The 18624-nt window shown below is 54.2% G+C and overlaps 1 protein-coding gene across 5 annotated transcripts in view; it reads left to right on the top strand.

The window, feature by feature from the left end:
- The window catches only part of ZBTB16 (zinc finger and BTB domain containing 16), a 187989-nt gene extending 171511 nt beyond the window's left edge, over positions 1-16478 (top strand). For all 5 annotated transcript variants that reach the window (XM_025465477.3, XM_049109945.1, XM_035717123.2 and 2 more), the window contains 3 exons: positions 3655-3825; positions 8682-8849; positions 10817-16478. In XM_025465477.3, the coding sequence (XP_025321262.1) occupies positions 3655-3825; positions 8682-8849; positions 10817-11046 (569 nt within the window). In that variant the 3' untranslated portion in view covers positions 11047-16478. The remainder of the gene's footprint in view (positions 1-3654; positions 3826-8681; positions 8850-10816) is intronic.
- The last annotated feature ends 2146 nt before the right edge of the window (positions 16479-18624 follow it).

Here is an 18624-nt window from a genome sequence, read left to right as displayed (position 1 = left end):
GAGACCTCTTCTCTTCATCTCTGCACCTCGGCCAGTATATCAGTGGTCAAGGAGAGCCCCTGAGCCTTGGGGGACGTCCCAGGAAGGGGAGAGGGACCATTGCACGGACATTGTAGCATTTCCTTCCAAAGTGGTGATTATATAACTCGAAACCAGACACCAGGGTGCAGAGATGGCAGTCCAGGACTTTGGGTACACCATGCTTCCCAACTTGAGCCCCTGTGCCAGGTCCTGTCATGCCATCTTCCCCAAACTTCATTTCTCCATTCCTCCTCCTGAGAGTCCCTCCCCTGGTCTGGTCCCCATCCTCCTCTGGTGGCATCACAGCAACCATCAGCTCTCTCCCTGCTTCCAGCTTTGCCACTGCAGTTGGCCCTCACGCTGCCCCAGGGGCATTGCCCTTGCATACGGGTTGGTTCATGCTGGCACCACCCCCCATGCCTGTCCATTCCAGGCACCATGTAGCCTGTAGAATGAAGTATAATCTGTCCCACTCGGTGGGTGATACGGCCGTGGTGATCTGCCCCCCACTGACCTTCCCTGCGTATCCCCATCATCTGGGGCTGTCCTGTGTCCCTGCCCACTCTAAAATTTGCTCTCAGCATTTCCTTCATGTCGCTCCTGTACCCCTCCTTCTGCTCTTTGGCTTCTCCATATTCTTCATTTCTCAAAGCCGAAGTTCTTATGGAGCCAGCTTGTCTGGGACCCTGTTTCTCTGGTTGATCTCTATATCCCTTGTTACCTAGCAGTGCCTATGTTTGGTAAATGTTTGTTGGGTGTGCTAGATGGACACGAAATGGGTTCAAGCCATCCTGAGAAGTATGGATGGCCTGGCTGGGCACCTTTGAGGAGCCTTGGAAAGACCTGGGGGCTGAGTGGTGTGAGGTTCTCAGTAGGCCCTGCTGGGGAGGGAAGGGACCAGCCCCCAGAGCTCCTCTGGGCCCGGCTTTGTAGCCTTGGAATGTCCTGCTGGGAACGGCACGTTCCCTCTGACCCAGGTACCTTGCACCCTGGGGATCTCGGGATGTCTAAGGAGGAGTCTGGGCTGCCGAAGGGCACAGCTTGGCCCCAAGGCCTGCTCCCGCATACCAATTTAAGGCAGCTCTTTGACATGTGGCTTGATTGGGGCTGGTGCTGGGGTCCTCAGGATGAAAGAGCTGGGGCAGCCATGTCACAGAACATGCTGCAGATGGGCTGCACACTTGGGGGTGTCACTGGGCACCCACTGTCAGCTATTGAGCTGGTTCCACCGGGCAGACCACTCCCCTCCGCCAAGTGGAGCCAAGCATCCCATTACCTCACAGGGTTCTTGCTGGCTGGGGGAGGTGGGAAGGCTTCAGAGAGCTGTACCTTGTGACCCCTGCTGCCAGTCCACTTGAATGGCCCAGGTTTTTCCTTTTTTTTTTTTAAGATTTTATTTATTTATTCATGAGAGACACAGAGACAGAGAGGCAGAGACACAGGCAGAGGAAGAAGCAGGCTCCCTGTGGGGAACCCGACGTGGAACTTGATCCCAGGACCCCGGGATCACAACCTAAGCCAAAGGCAGATGCTCAACCCCTCAGCCACCCAGACGTGCCATGGCCCAGGTTTTCTAATTGTTCCTGGAGCGGGCCCTGGGTACACTGGGGTTGCAGCAGCGGGCTGTCATTACAGTGCCCCTTCTGGGAGAAGCCCAGACGGACAGGTGGCACACCTGGAAACAGACATGCGCCCAGCTTTGTGGCTCTTGAAATCAGATGAGGCATTTCCAAATCCCAGCTCTGCCTCTTCTGACCATGTGGCATTAGGCAAGTTGTCCAGTCACTCTGTTCTCCCATTTGTAAAAAGGGGGATGAGAATGCCTGGCTTGTGGGGTTGGATGCAGGTATTCGTGGACGTGGATAAAGCACCTGCACATCATCTGTATTAGTTCCTTTCCCTCTGCTTGGCGAGGCAGGAGCAAAACCGTGCTCTTGCTTTGTGTCCAGCCTTCCCTGGACCTGGCTGCAGGCAGCGGCTGCCCGGCCTTCTGAGTAGCCTGCATGGGTGGCCCTGAGGGCTGGAGGAATGGGGGGACCAAAGGGTCTGGCCTTCCCACTGGTTCATCCTCAACCCAGCCATGAACAGGACTGAGTCGGCGAGAACAGGCCACCCCTCTGCCGTCTCCATGGATGGACCAGAGAGGCAGCAGGGTCTTCATGGATTCCTCGTCTCCACCCTGCTTCCTCCCCGGGCACCATGATTCCATGCCAAGCAGCCAGAGCTCTGCCCTTCTTCCCCTCTGGGCTGTGTTGACGGACGCTGGGCCTGTCTGCCCTTCCCCACTTGTGTCCTTTACACAGGACAAGGTGGTGCAGGGCTGAGCACCGAGATGCTGCCCAGATGCCAGCGGGAGGGGAGCAGCTGTGCTCCCGGGGCAGCTGACATGCGTAGGGAAACAGGATCCAAAATGGTGGGCAACGAGCCACCAGTTGGATTTAGATGATGGGTCTAGATGCTTCCTCACGTGCTGTTGTACCCAGAGTGGCAATGGCTCTGGAGCAGGATCAGAAAGGGGGTCGATAACAAAGAAAGCAGCTTGTGTTTGTAGGGCACCACGCGGTACCTACCTGTGCTTCTCATCCCTGCAGAGAATGGCCAGACAGCATGAAATGAGAACCTCATGCCACCCATGAGCTTGAAATCCTTAGACAGTTGCCCATTGGTCTTGGGATGCAGCCTAAATGCCTTCACGTGGTTTTCAAGACCCGCATATGACCTGGGCCTGCCTCTATCTTTGGCCTTCCCCGCACCGTCTCCCTAGCTGTGCTGTTCTGTCTGGTGCCCTGATAACCGCGTTTTTTTTCCTGGCCAGGGTGGTCATGGACACTCTCCCCCACTGGCCCCATGTGCTGGTTGACATCTATGATGACAGCAGAGACTTTGTATAGTTTTCCATAGTTAGATCCCCTGTGCCCAAGAGGGGGTCCTCCTTATAGAAGGCACTAGAATAACCTGTGTTGAATGAAGAGACTCTTAGGATGTGTGCTTCAGTTGAAGGGAAAGCTGGTTAAAAGAACAGGATCTGTAGGGAGCCTCTGGGGAGGATTCAGACCCAGGCAGCCTGGGTTTGCACTGTAGCTTTGCAGCTTCTGAACTCAGTGGCACTTTGGACAAGTTGCTCAGTCTGTGCATTTGGCTTATCTGAAAGGCAAGGTGGTAGAGCTTGACTTCTGGAGATGGGACTTGAGAGTAGTTCCATTTGAGCATTGGCTCACACATGCTGTCTTCAATATTGGGATCCCCCACAGAGGCCACCCGACCTCCACCTCCTGCCCCAGATTCCGAAAAGCCCCTCTGATACACGCCATCTCAGAACCCTGCCTTTGACACAGCACCCCGCACGACGGCTGACTCATTGTTTGTTGTTGTGACATATTTGATTGTCTCTCTTTCTCCCAGTAGACTTTAGGTCCCACGAGGGTGAGAGGTAAGTTGATTTTGTCCACCATCGGAGCCACACGCTAGGTGCTCCATCAATGCTGCCTGGTCTGGTCTGCCTCTGGGTTCGCCCCTGAGCTCGGGGGGAGTAGAGGCAGCAGCCCCAACACTGGCTCCTGCTCTAGCCTGTATGAGTAGAGCAGAGCCTTGTGCTCCACCCTCCTGAGGCTCTCCTGCCCCTGTCTCCTGCAGGCACGGACATGGCCGTCTTCTGTCTGCTGTGTGGGAAGCGTTTCCAGGCGCAGAGCGCGCTCCAGCAGCACATGGAGGTCCACGCGGGCGTGCGCAGCTACATCTGCAGCGAGTGCAACCGGACTTTCCCCAGCCACACCGCCCTCAAACGCCACCTGCGCTCACACACAGGTAGGCCCATCCGGGTGGTGGCTGGATCAGAGTCTCTGGAAATCCACGTCTGGATGGACCTCCTAGGACATCCAGTGGAGGGGTCAGGCTGAGTTAGCCCTCAGCCCTTCTTTGCTCAAGGTGGGCATGCTATGGGGGTTCCGTAGCACAGGTAAATGTTAATTCTTGTCCCTGTCCCACATCGGGGACCTGAGGGTCTCAATCTCTGTGCTCAGCTGAAATGGTACTCCTTAGAAATGCAGGCTCTTGGGTGCCACCCACCCTCAGAATCTTTGACTTTGTGGATATGGAGTAGGATCCAAGACTCAATATGATGAATAAATATTCCCCAAAGATTCTGCTGCAGGTGGACCCACAATGCATTTTGAGGAAAGCCTGCCTGCTTGGTCTCTACCACAGCCCTCACCACTCTCCCTGGCCTCCACCCCATGGCCACATGCTCCTGAATCAGCTTTGGGCTCTTAAGGGAATGTTACAGAAATGGTCCTGCTTGCTCCAAAATAACAGAAGAAAAAAAAACCCCACAAAATAACAAGCATATTTTCTATACTTGGCCATTAACCTTTAGGGGAGACAGTGAGGGCTTATAAACAATGAAATGATGGGGGAGGGAAAGTAGTTGTGAGTTGAGGGGCCTGGGCCATGTGCCCAGGTGCTGGTTAGTCCTTGCCACAACCCTCTACATTGCCCATGAGGGCCAAGAGGCAGATTGCTTTCTCATAGCAGCCTCTAGTCCCCTAGCCAAGGTAATGGGTGACTTAAAGTCATTCCTTTCTCTATGACAAAATTGAGTCTTCAGTGGATAAAAGAGCATCCCTTTCAGAGTCTGCATGTGTCTCCACTCCTGTGTGCTCGATCCCGGGTTTGGAGTGACCATGGAGGTTGGGAAAGGAGGTGGGAGGGACAGGGAGACAGACAGGCAGACTCCATATCGGAGTATATGACAGAGTGTATGCTCATGTCTCTTGGAGACGGTATAAAAAGCTGAGTGCCTCAAGACAGGAATGGTAGGACCCTCTCCCTCCTCATTCCTGGGTCTTGTCGCAGCTCTGGGATTAAGGATGTAGGCCAGGCCTTTCTCGGGTGGCAGGCTCTGCCGACTTGAGGGAGGGGCTTTGCTCACCATGGACTGAGCAGGCCTGTCCTGCCAGCAGCATGTGTCCTCATCAAAGAGCTTGCCTGGACTCTCACTTTTTGATGCCATTCACCTGGGGGGAGCATATTGCCTTAAGCATCACCTGATTGGCTTGGAACCATTTGGGTTTGCTGGCACAGGAGGAGGTGAGGTCGCAGAGGGGAGGGCCCGACAAGAAAGGCTAAGGAGAAAGGGGTGTTAAGGAGGACTTTGTCTATGGATCCCTTGCAGATAACACACACTATCCTGTCCACACTTCCCCCCACCGGGTCCCCAAGTTCAGCCTTAACAAAACAGCCAATCACCTTTCAGCCACTTTTGAGCATGCTGCTAGGTCAAATCAGTTGGGTTCATAGGACTTGAGTCATCCCATCTGCTACGTCCACCCGGGATATGCCCTGCTCTGCCCACGCTACCTTCTAGGAGTGCAGGCATCAAAATATCACCTGCTCCTGTGTCGTCATGGTGCAGGTCTGTGGGGAGGGGCTCTTCCCAGACATAGTTTGAGAGAAGTACCTGTTTAATCTAGGAAACATGGACATGTGTGCTGCCTATGCGTGTGCGCACATGCACACACACAAACATGCATCGATTTTCACACCAGTGAGGCCCAGTGCACATAAGCCCTGTACAGGCCAAGCACACCCCCTACACAATGCCTCATTAATATTCCATTGCTCTTGGCCCACTTGCTGCCGGGGCCGGGTGTTTAGCATCGGCAGCTGTGTTTGGTAGGTTAGTCCAGCCGTGCTCTTGGCATTGATGGATCCCTGACTCACACAGCTCATCATATAATAAACTCTCAGCTGTGCTAAGGGGAGGGGCCGCTGGGGAGGGGCCTGGCCAGTGCCAGGGAAACCCCCAGGTGAGGACAGGCCGCTGGGGTCACAGATGCACTGGGCAGGCCAGAGGGGCTCTAATTAGTCTCGTTTGTCCTGCACTTAATGTCAAGCTCATTAAAGAGGCTACAGAGTTAATCAACATACCACAAATTGGATTTTGAGTTCTGCAGCCAGTTTTGTGTACATTATGGCAACACTGACACCATTAACTCTCGGGGTGAGGATTTTAGGCTAGGTGCTCACCATGCTTCAAAGTGTGTGCACGCGTGTGTGTTCATGTGTGTGCGTGTGCTTGTGTGTGCGCATCTTTTTTTTTTTTCCCTTCAAAGTTCTTTTCACTCCTTTCCCTGGGCTGACTCTGGAGATTTCCTATTTAAACTCATTTAACATGTGATCCACTTCATAATTAAATTCATAAAAATCTGATCAAACAAACCTCTCTGCTTTAACCCTTTGTTTTTTAAACTCTTAGGGCCCCCCTCTGGAGGGGAAGGCACAGACGGCGGCTCCCTCCCTCGCCGGCCCGCCTCCCCCCCCCCCCCCCCCCCCCCCCCCCGCCCCAGTCGGGTGGCTGCCGATGTACGTTTTAATTACCGGCTCTCGTTGGAAGTCTCACGTGGCCCTTGCTTTATTTATTTATTTATATCTTAATGAGGATACTGAATCCTTGATTAAAGTCGTTATCGTTGCCAATTCGGCAAGGAGGGGGAGTCGGATGTCAACGAGGCGCGGGGGGGCGGGGGTGGCGGGGAAGCTGTGTGCAGACGTCTGCACAGAGAGAGTAGCACGCGGTACAGGCCTGCGCAGACTGGCCCTTACTCAGACAGACACACAGCTAGTGAGGACCAGGGTCTGCATAGACCTCTACTCCCCCTGGGTTTGGTGGGGCTGGAGGCTGGGGACCAGGTGGTCTGTATGGCCCTGGCAGGTGCCGGGAAGCCCAGGATTTGGTCTGTCTCCAGACCTGCCCATGCCTCTGAGCCAGCCAGGGCTGTACCCCGTAGCTTGGCGAGAACCCATGTGGAGATGTGGTTCTGCTCTTTCAGCTTCTCCTGTCTGACTCCGCCTGGGAGTGCTCCCAACCACCGCTCTGTGTCTTCAGAGCTTCTTGCAGAGAGAGCGAGCCCGCAGTGAGCAGACCCCAGCATCCACTCCCCACAGAGCCTTAAAAACCCTTCAGCACCATCAGGAGAGATGAGAATTTATGTGGGGACGGGGGCCTGCGTTTGAGAGGGGGGAGGTTTGGTTAGCGGCCTGAGGAGGAGAGAGACAAGAGAGTAAAATATCATTTTAAAGAGGAAGTGAAGGCATAGGCACGCGAGTCTATAACGAGAAGGACAATTTATGCCCAGGCACGAGTGCAGTTTGACATGGGGATAATGAAAAAACGTAGGTCATTGTGGATGACTTAAGCCTTCAGCAGCCGAAGAAAATGTATGAAATGCAGAGGACATTACACGGTTGGCAGCCCCGCACATCTGCAGAGGGACAAGTGAAATACAGTGGGCCATTCTTTACCATAAACTGTGGTTGTTGGAGATGCAGCCCAGAGAAATTGTAATTACAGTGACAAGACGAATCAGCGATATTTAAATATTCATGAACAAAGTCTGGGGTGATCCATCTATCTTTATTGTCTGTGCCTTCACTCCTGTAATAAATAAGTCGCCGAAGGCCTCACCTTTCAGCCCCCAAAGCCTCCACTTTGGGTACAAAGCAAAAGATGGTGGATCCCAGCACCCCACCCTCTCACCCTCCAGGGGGCTAATGGGTGCCACACACAGAAGGGAGGCCGACGGCACCGCTTCCAGGCCTGAGCATCTGCCCTGGGTCGTCCGTGTGCTACGTACCCAGGCAACAAGGATCGACAAGTCTCCCTTCTGACCCTCAAGGTGCTTCCATCCTCAGGGTACAGTGTGCGTGGCAGGAGAGACAGGGCTGTGTGCAACTTAGCCATCTGATAAGTTATCAAGCGTTCAGACTCCAAAACCAGATCTGTATCCTGACTCAGCAGCTTATGAGCTATTTGACCTTAGAGATCAGCTAAGCATCTCATTCTTCTCGTCTATATGGTGAGAATTGTGTGTTTCTTGTCAGGTGATTGCAGCGATTACATGATAAGATGTGTGTAAGGCTCCCAGCATGGTGGTGAGCCTTCAGCAGGTTAGACCATTCCAATTAAAAATTCCCGTAAAAATGATCCTGCTGCTAAAATAACGCAATGCTAGGTATTTCTTCTCTCTTAGGATAGAAGAAAGCGACTCAGTTTACCTGGGTGGGAGAGGTTGAAGGGAAACTTCCAAACCACGGTGATGTGTGAACTGGGTCTTGAAGGATGAGTAGGAGTTCATTGAAGCAAGGAAAGAGGAAATCAAGCAGAGGGGATAGTTGTTGTAACTGTGGAGCGAGGAGGTAGCACAAGGCATTTGGGGGACAGTGTATTCTAGTTCCCCAAATTGGAGGGTTTTTTTTTGAGGGCAGGAGAGGCAGTTAGGCTACCTATGGGAAAGGAAGAGGGTGGCAGGAGAAGTTGGGGGGCAAGGTGTCAAAGCCCACGGGTCTGCCCTCCCCTTGTGGGGGTCTGCTTTCTGGGGTCAGCTGTTCATCCCTGAAACAAATGGGCTTTCTCTTCCTAGGATTGGCCCTTGACCCACAGATGAACTCTAGGCCCCTGTAAAGTATGGACATGTGTGTGCATACAAGCTCCCTGGTTCACACTGGGGCCCAGAGGAGGCCACGGGTCCTTATATGTTTTTGAAGAATGGTGGTGAAGATAGGCAGTCTCATCTTCTCGGTGCATTAAATGTGCCCTGCCGCCTCTTGAAGAGGGGATGGGGGTAGGGGAGACGAGGCTCTGATCCAGCCTTTTGTCCCCACAGGCGACCACCCGTATGAGTGTGAGTTCTGTGGCAGCTGCTTCCGGGATGAGAGCACACTCAAGAGTCATAAACGCATACACACGGGCGAGAAACCCTACGAGTGCAATGGTTGTGGCAAGAAGTTCAGCCTCAAGCACCAGCTGGAGACACACTATAGGGTGCACACAGGTACGGAGGACTGGTGAGGGCACCCCAGCTTGCGCGGGGACCTGGGTATAAGTGGCAGGGGGCAGGTGGTTCTCCAGAGCAGCCTGGGTGGGCATGGTCCCAGGCTGAGACGGAGAGTGGAGCGTGTTCTGGGAAAGGTTAGCACGGCTCAGGCGCCACTGCCCCCTGCAAGGCCGAGGCACACGTTGCTAGTGGATCACAGCACACTTTCCAGGAGCCCAGACCCACCTTCCAGGCAGCCGTACCAATAGTGCATAGATGACTTCGATCTGTGAGCCCTGAATTGGGGTCAGGTTGGCCTGAAGACTAAAAGCAAACGCTGGGCAGGGCTTCTTGTTCCTGGGGGCTAGGGGAGCACTGAGTTAGGTTAGGATGAGGGCTGTGATGCTGGGAGTCAGATCGCAGACAGATATATTCACAGACCCCTCTACCTGTATGATGTTTACCATTTCAGAGGGCCTTCACATTCTTTTTTATGTAAAAGAAATAGGATGGGGGTGTGGGGTCTGAGGACAGAGCAAGGGGAAGTGGCCGTGGTGGCCAGAATTGCCAAACTGGGGGGTGGCGGATGCTGGAGCTGGCCTGCACCAGCTCATGGAAGTCCACCTGCACGTCTCTCCCTGACTCCCAAGTACAGCCACATCACCTCAGACACAGGCAAATGCTACAAAATTGAGCCTTTTTGGAGAGCTAGTTGTTAAACATTTACCAGCAGCACCCTGCTGGTTGCGGCTTTGGGGTGGGGGGGGGAGGTGGATATTCAGAAGGACTTCCTATGAGGATAAGAGGTAGTGGGAGGTAGTGGAAGGTAGTGGAATCTAGCAAAGTAGGAAGCCTCCTCTGATCATGTGAAACAGCTGTCCTGACCTGGGGACAGAGGATGGGGGGAGAGGTGACCTCAGACAGGTCCTGCTGGCCGAGGGGCGAGGATGCATCCACAAGCCGCGGGGAGAACAGGGAAGCAGTAAGGAGAGGGAGAGGATGCTGCGTTATGGAGCTCTGCTTTCTTGCCCCCGGCCTGGGCCAGAGGAGAGCCTCAGGTGCTTGTTGCTGACAGCCAGAGTCACTCCGAGCATTTCCCAGAGCCCCAGGGCTTCCTTAGCCCCCTGCTGGGGATGTGACCTGGTGAGCGGATCATTAAATGCATCGGTGGTGACTATTGTAAATAGCGGGTCGATAGTTAGATCACTTTGGCTGTTCATTACTTCATTATTTGCTGGGGCCTCTGCACAGAGGAGTATCGATAGCGAGATGGCTGGCCAGTTAATTACTGTATCGAAACAAGGTTCCCTCACACCCTCTGCTCAGCTCCAGGGGACTCTAACTGGCAGGAGGTAGGGTGGGTAGCAGCTAGGGTGTGGCCAGGCATTCCCAGGCTATGTGTCCCTTCCCCATCCTGGCCCCCCTGGGAAGGCTCAGGGTCCAGGGGTGGCTCTGGGAACCTTAGGGGAATAGGCATCCCGGATGGAGCATGTTTGGAGGATGGGGTTCCCTCACGTTCACCCCCATCCTCCCCACCAGCTATAGCCTGAAAGGACTCTACGCCTTGTTCCCCTGAAAGGAGCTGTGCTGAAGAGCCGTCCCTAAGGGCTTTCGGGACCCCACTGCCCCATTTCTAGATTCCATATCCTTTCTTTGGAAGGGAATATTCTGGGCCTTTGGGTTCAGAAGAATAAGGCAGGGCTAAGGGGATGCTGAGCAATACTGCAGCCGCTGAGATCAGCAACAGGGAAGTGCCACGGAACATGCAGCTCCAGGTGCGCTGGCCACACTGCAGGCGCCCAGCAGCTCAGTGGCTACCATATTGGATGGCGCATTCTTCATCATGGAGAGTTCTAGAACGTGCTAAACTGGAGGGAGTCTCTGGCAAGCCTGAGGGTGGAGCGAGGGCCCAGAGCGTCCCTGTCCCGGGGAGGCCCTCACGCCCTCTCCCTCTGTCCTGGCTCTCTCCCCCCTGCCTCCCACAGGCGAGAAGCCCTTCGAGTGCAAGCTGTGCCACCAGCGCTCCCGGGACTACTCGGCCATGATCAAGCACCTGAGAACGCACAACGGCGCCTCGCCCTACCAGTGCACCATCTGCACGGAGTACTGCCCCAGCCTCTCCTCCATGCAGAAGCACATGAAAGGCCACAAGCCCGAGGAGATCCCCCCCGACTGGAGGATAGAGAAGACTTACCTCTACCTGTGCTACGTGTGAGGCGGGGCCACGGCGGGGGACGGGCAGCCCGGAGAGAAGAGTTACAGCAGGGTGAATTTGACGACGAAGGACTATGTGGAAAAAAAGAGAAATAGAAAAAAAAAAAAAAAGAAAAAAGAAAAAAAGGAAAAAAAAGAGACAAGAAAAAAGGAAACCCGATAGCTGTCTGGCCTTGGAGACTCTCTGGGGCTCCAGGTGACCTGGAGACCCGGCCACTGCCCCTCCCCAGGGTGCGAGGGGCCCTGTGTCCCTCCTTCTGGATGGAGGCTGGCCTCATTTTCTTGGGTGGGGTGGAGGTGGTTCGTTCAGCTCAGATGATGGTATATTTTTCTCTTCCCTCCACCCAGACCCCCCCTTTTGCATCCAGAAGTGGAGGCTAGGAAGGGGGTGAGCCAAACAATCTGCCGGTCACCCTGTGGCTGAGTCCTCCAAAGATGGGGGCCGGGGGCAGGGAGGGGGTCTGCAGGTGGTGGGGCTGGGCCAGGTCATAGTTGATGGTCACACGGCAGCTCTGGTTTGAGGGGGGCATATGGGGGTGGGGGACTTTCCTTCTCTTCCTTTGACTCAGTTTATCTGTTGTTCCCCCTGCACCACCACCACCCCCGCCCCACCGCCACCCTGCCACGTGGGGGTGTCCCCTCAAGGTCTTCAGCAGCCTCGTGGCTGTCGCCCCACCCCCAGCTCCTTGTCTCCCCGTGACTCCTGTCCTCCAAGGGCAAGGGCACCTTGCCCCTCGTGGATGGGGGTCGGGGGGATGGGGAAGCAGCTTCCTCCTTGCCCAGCTCCCTAGTGGGGAGGGGGGCTGCATTTGGCTCCAGAGCCCCCACCCCACCCTCGGCTTTCTGAGAACATGAAATAAATGGAATTCCCCACCCTAGTCAAGCCCGGTCATGAGCAAGGTTCCTGCTGATTTGCTTTTGCTTCCAACACAGGAAACATCACTAACCATATACTGTCCCACCAAACACACCAACACCCATCCCTGCAGCCCCTATTTCAGTCCCTAGGAGAAGGCTCGCCGTCCGAGGGAGGGATGTATACATGTCCTTCTCCACTGTGCCCTCCGCCCAAGGAAGGGGACACCCCAGCCACCAGGGGCTGGGGTAGCTGGCCGGAGGCGGGGGGAGTTGTACTGGGGACCCCCGCCCTGGTGCAGAGAGCAGCACAGAATTCCTGGCTCTCAGGGCGCCCCCCAACCAGTCTATAGGGAGGAGGAAGGAGAGGAGGAGGAGTTGAAAGCGCTTTGGCCTTTGTGTTATGTTTTGCATCTTTTCCGTGTCCCCTGTTCCCCTGTTAGCACATTGTACTTGAATTACCTCAGTTTTTTGTGACCTCATGAGCTTTTTAACCCCTGTATCTCTTTTTTGGTTGGGGGTTGGAGGAATAGGGAGGACGTTCTTTTGTGTTTCTTGTGTAAATTAATAGTTGGTTTAATAGACTTCAGCTGGCCTCGCCCTCCCTGTCCTAGCCGGAAGATGCTGCACAGAAAGGAGTACTCAGGATCTGAATGCGGGAGCCAAGGGGGGGGCGTGGGGGGCAGCAGAAGGTGGGCAGAGGGGAGGGTGTGTCGGGGGCACGCTGGCTGGAGTCTCCGTTGGCTCTGCCCGGGGCAACCCCCCCACGCCCTCTGCGCCCAGTAAGGCTTCAGCCTGAAACACTCTGGAGAAGATTCCACCTTTCTCACAATTTGCTGGGTCATTTGGGTCTGGGGGGCCCCCGTATTATTCAGATCCTGGCAACTGCGTGGCCCCACCTCTGAGTGTGCGATCATTGCCAAAATCGGTCTCTTTTCAGGGCCGGCGTGGGGATGAGCCAGCCTTTGTTCTGTTGCGTGAGGGTGGGGGTGTTGTTTTTCTAAAAGCTACCTCTTATGTTCCTCCAATTTTTCTTTTGTCCCCTTCACGCCTCCCATTCTGCTGCTCTGCTTCCCCCCCCCTTCCCAGCCTCCCCACCCTGAATTTTGGAAAGCACATTTGCAATATTTGTGTTCACTTTGGGATGGGCCCTCTGTTTCATCTCACGGCTTTATTTGTAAGAGTTGTGTGCGTGTGTGTTCGCGCGTGTGTGTGTGTGTGTGTGTGTGTGTTTTCTTTCCTTTCTCTCTCTCTCAGAGAAAGTTGTGGCTGCGTTTTTGTCTTAGGTTTTTTAAAAGTGGTTTCGGGAAGCGGTTTTGGGGAGAAGGCTTGTGAGGGCTCTAGGGACGCCGGAGGGATAGGTGCTGCTGTGACCACCCCCCTGTCCCTCGGTCCCAGCCCTCCTGTCCTTCCCCCGCAATCTCGCCCACCAAATCTGAAGGCCTTAAACATTGTGTGTTGGGGGGTGGGATATGAATTTGGGAGACAGTGTCACTCGACTGTGGATGGGGGATGATAAGGTAGGGAGGATGCGATTTTGCAATTGTAATAATGACTTAGTGCTTTGGAAAGGAAAAAAAGTTAAACTTGAAATATGTGACTAGAGCAGTTGTCATGTTGATAATGTGAAAAGAGGGGAATTGGGGGGAAGGGGCAGTCTGTAAGAAATCATCGTTATGCACTATGCTTCCTCCCCCAGTCTGGGAAGAAGGGGTACTGCTGGCCCTTAGGGGATCTGTAAATCCCAGAAAACAATATTTTAACAGCAAGATATCATTCAACTTTGGTGGGGAAGGAAAAAAAAAATCAAACTATTCCATAGACCTAGCTGACGCCTCTCACTCCCCGCCCCCACCCACCCTTCCCACGCAGCCTGGGTCTCCTGCCCTATTCATAAAAGCTGAGAGGGTTGAGCTAATATTTACAAATTGTAATATTTTTGTAATGTTTGTTAGTTCCTTTGTCAGTTCTACAGGACCTTGCCCTTTCTTTTTTGTAATGTGAATAGGAAAAAAAAAAAAAAAAAGACAAAAAAAAAAAATCCGCCGCCGCCACCACCACCACCACCACCAAAATATCCCTTTGTACGTGTGCGCGCGTGTGCTTTTTGTGTGTGATTGTGTGTTAAATCATGCAGTATTGTTGTGATTTGGTGTTGCAGCATTGGACGGTACTGAGTGAGCACCTGCCTGCCCCCACCACCCCCGAGGGACCCTAGTGGGGGAAGTGAGGACAGAGGGGGTCAGGGCAGGCTGGTGTCTGAAGGATACTGGGTGGGAGATGCCCGTGCTGGCTTCTGCTCTCCTTGCCTCCCCCACGAAGCCTGGACACCCTGCATAGAGTCCCAACACGCCTCTTTGCCAGGTTCCTACTTAACAAAGTCATCCTGACCTTGCCAAGGCCTTCTCAGCCTAGCCAGGCCTAATGGCCAGGGTGAAGGTCAAAAATGATGTGGAGTCTGTAGATGTGTATGGAGTAAGGGGGCTGTGGAGACGAGGGAGGGTGGAGGGCACCGTCTCCCCAGGTGAGAGCTGAGTGTTCTTACTTCCCTCTTCGTCCTACCATCTGGCCCCTTGGCCACCCGCTGCCTTTAGCTGTGGTCCTGCTGACAACCCTACTTGCTACTGCCTTATCCAGCATAGCAAAACTTCTCCAGCCCGGGAAGTCCGAGCTGGTTAATGGTCCCTTTCCAGTGTTCAGCTCTCACAGGTGTGTCCCTTAATGCTTTTGGTGACATTTCCCTGTCGTGTGCTCTTTCCCTATTCCCTCCTTCATTCATTCAAAGCATTAAAATCCTATGTGTATATAGGATAGACAAATATATAGAGATATATATATAGCAAGAGAGAGATATAAAATAGTAAATATCATTGCTGCTTTGGGCTGCTTTGGAGGAGGCCACGGATATGGGGAAGGTAGATCTGGGGTGTAGGGGTGGGTGGGGAGGCCGGGGGGCCCCCAGTGTCTCAGTACAATCCAGGGATGCAATGCAGGCTTGTTTAATCTTTGTGCCTGAATTTCTCCATGTGTAGAAAACAAAACAAAACTGCTGCAATTTTTCACAAGTGTATGGTACCCTTCTTGGATGCTGTCGGTACCACCGGCCGCGGGGGTGTTCAGGCCCTTCAGAGAGAGGGCCATTTGGCTGACCTCCTTGCAGGGGAGCGAGCGGTGGTGGGATGGCCTTTGGACTTTGTGCACAAGAGCTGGCGGGGCAGGAGGAGATTTGGGGGTAGCTCCCTGTAGGCCCAACAAGAGTGAAAGGAGGGGGCACCAGATGTTAGAAAAACAGAAAAAGATCCGACTCTGTTCATTTTCCCAGGCCTGTGTTCTATCTTTTTCTATTCCCGTCTGGTTTCCTCTTTTCCTGGAGCTTGGTGGCGGCACTTATCTGGATATTTCAGTAGGAGGGGGAAGAAGCCAGACTGACCCAGCTCAGGGGCGCTGGTGGGTGGAGGAAGAGGCAGAGAGCCGGCCGGGAGAGGGGTGCAAGACAGACCAGGGAGGCTGGGTCGGGAAAGAAGGGTGGAGAGAGGGGGGTGCAGGTCCTGCAGGCCTGTCAGCTGGCGGCCCTGCCTCCTGGGGTCCTTGGCGTCCCACTTTGCAGACAGGGTACCAGCCTCCTGGTGTGTGTCATAGGCTTTGTTCACATAGTGTTATGCATGATCTTTGTAAGGTTAAGAAGCCGTGGTGGTGTACCATGACATCCGACCCATATATATAAAGATAAATATATATATATATGTATGTAAATTATAGCACTGAGGGCCCTGCTGCCCTGCTGGACCAAGCAAAACTAAGCCTTTCGGTTTGGGTATTATGTTTTGTTTCGTTATTTGTTTGTTTTTGTGGCTTGTCTTATGTGTGGTGACAGCACAAGTGCCAGTCCGATCGCTCTGTATTACAGAATAGTGTTTTTAATTAATTGATGTTCTAGTTCATGTCTACCTCAGCACCTCCTCTTAGCCTAATTTTAGGAGGCTGCCCAATTTTGTTTCTTCAAGTTAACCGGTTACTTTTTTGTACAAATCTCTCTCCCCACCACACCTACCCAGCTCCCCCTCCCTGCCCAGCCCCTTCCCTGTCCCCCTAAGCCCTGTCCCCCCAGCCCTGTCACCCCAAACCCCACCACCCAGCCCTGCCCCCCCGCCAAACCCCACCACCCTAAACCCTGCCACCCCAGCCCTGCTTGCCAGTCCTACCTGTTTTCATCCCGATGCTGTGCCCCTGATGTTGTGCGGTCCTGGTCGCAGCTTTTCCGCATCTGCCTTCGTTCCGTGTAGATTGATGCGTTTCTTTGTAATTTCAGTGTTTCTGACAAGATTTAAAAAGGAAAAAAGAAAAAAAAAAGAAAAAATGAATTTACTGCTGCAGGTTTTTTTCTCTCTCCATGTGTCACTAAGTGAAGTTTGTGCCTTCTATAGCAAAGAGAATATTTTTTACATCCTACTAACAGTAGATTTTTTTGTAGTGAACATTTTTTGTATTTTTATTTATAAGTCTCATAAGAAAAATAGCAATGTTCAGTTGTATACCTTGAATCTGCAGTTAGAAGAGAATAAAGTTAATTCAGTTGTCTCTGGTTTGAAGTGTCCCCTTTTTTCTAAAAAAAAAAAAATTGTCTTTTCTGCCTTTTCTTGGGTGGTTAACGCTAGAAGAACTGAGATTTCTGGCTGGGGATGGGGGAAGAGAACACTCTGGCGCAGTCCTGTGGCCCCTTATGCGGTATTTATGAGGCACAAGGAATTTTCCTAATACTTTTTTTAGTTCAAAAATAGCATTAAATACATTGTGACTTGATCCTTGGAACAATGTATGAAGTCAGCACTGGTCAACACAGACGTTCCTGCAGCAGCTCATAGCAGTGACTGCTGTGGGCCGTGGGAATGCGGCGGGAGCAGGACGGACAAACCGCTGCCCTCAGGGAGCCACAGAATCCACTTGCTTGGTTGCTTGTGCTAGAACTTGCTCGGGATCACGGGGTCGCGCAGCTGGTGAGTGGCAGAGTCTGAACTAGTATCCGGATCTCCTGATACGGAATCTGGGTTGCCTTTCCCAGGTCCCCGGAGCTGGGACCCTCTACATTATAGAGACACTGTTGACTTCTGAAACTTCTCAAAGAGAAGCTGCCACCCAATTTCAGGTCCCTGGGTCTGTGGCCGCCAAGCCCGCCAAGCCCCGCAGAGGAAGGAGATTGGGACAGAAGGGAACAGGTGGGAGGTGGGGGTGTAAACCCTAATCACCACCTGCAGACCAGAGCATGGCTCCCCCTGCGTCCCGGGCCTGCCTGCCTTCCTCTCCCGGTGATGGCAGCATTGGCCTGCTTGTCTAGAGCTGTGACACCAACTCCACCTGAGTCTGGACGCACTGGCCCAGTGCCTCCGCCTGACGCTGTCCTACCTGGAGAGAATCGGTCCCCTCACCTGGAGCTAGGGATCTTCCTGAACCACTGCATAGCCCCTGCGGGGTGAGCCCAGTGCCAAGTCTCAGGGGCCCCCTGGTCTAGCACCCTCCCCGACTGCACTCTGCGGTTCCACCCCCAGCCTGCACCCCGGGAACACCCGGCAACCCTGCCTGCCCAGGGCCTGGACTGGAAGCCCGGCTGTCCAACCCACGGAGGGTTTTCAAGGCCTGTGCGACCCAGGCTTGCCAGCCCACAGCCACCTGGAGCCGCCCTTCCCTGGGACAGCCCGGTGACCTCCGAGGAGGAGGAGGGGCCACAGTAGGGCAGCTCCAGCCCCCTGGAGTCGGCTCCCCTGACTACTTTCTTCCCTCCCCTTCCCTCTGCTCTGCCCTTTCCTTTCACCGCCCCCATCTCTCTTTATTCCTCTAACCCTGTCTTCTCTCGTTATTTTTTTTTTTGAGGCTCCTCCTGGCCTTTGTATCTCCGTCCCACATTCTTCTTCCTCTCCCTACAGTGCTCCTCTTGGAAAACCAGCCTCTGCCAAAAATATCTCGGGTTCGCTTTTGAGTCTCTGCCCCCTTTCTTCTGCTCCGGTCCCTTCTCTGAGGTCCCCCAGGCCCCCGGCCCCTCCCCCCGCCCCTCCCCCCGGGCCTCAGCTCTCTCTTGACAGATGGGAGGGCAGCGAGCACTCCCTCTTTAAAACAACATTTAATCGCCGTTTTCTGTTCTCGGACATCAAAGCCGGGGCTTAGGCGCTGCGCCGGGGTCGCTGTGGTGTGGGCTCCCGGTGAATAGTGGCTGGGCTGAATGGGCTTTGTGTGGCCGCTGGGGTCTGCCTGCTTTACATGCTCTTTGACCCAGATATGATCTCATGGAGAGAAAGGGGCCCTGGCCGGGCCAGCCTGAGAACGTTCTGGGGCCGGACTCAGTCCCCACCCTCCCACCCCTGCCAGCCCGGCCCAGCTGCCCTCTGCCCCCGGCCTGCAGCAGCGGCCACCTCCTCCAGGACGGCCGGGCCTGGACGGGCTTGCCGCAGGAGGCGCTCTGCTGGGGTCAGGAGAGGGGCCAAGCCATCGAGAGAGGGGCTCCGACCCAGCCCAGCGGGTTTCCAAGGACGGGGATGAGGTGGGAGCCCCCGGGTGACACACGAACAGGGTCCCTTCCTGGCCGAGGCTGCTCTGGTGCAGGTGGGCACGCGGGTCACATCGTCTCCGCCTTCACAGCTGTCTTCCCAGCCGCTCTGGAGAGCTGCCCTCCTGCCAAAGGTGGCACAGCAGAGGCCCGGAGCCAGCGGAGGCTTGCTAAAGACTCCGGCAAGTC

Source organism: Canis lupus, chromosome 5, assembly GCF_003254725.2.
Source record: "Canis lupus dingo isolate Sandy chromosome 5, ASM325472v2, whole genome shotgun sequence".
Taxonomy (NCBI): domain Eukaryota; kingdom Metazoa; phylum Chordata; class Mammalia; order Carnivora; family Canidae; genus Canis; species Canis lupus.
Note: the sequence above shows the minus strand (reverse complement) of the source record. Positions and strands in the feature narration are given on the sequence as shown.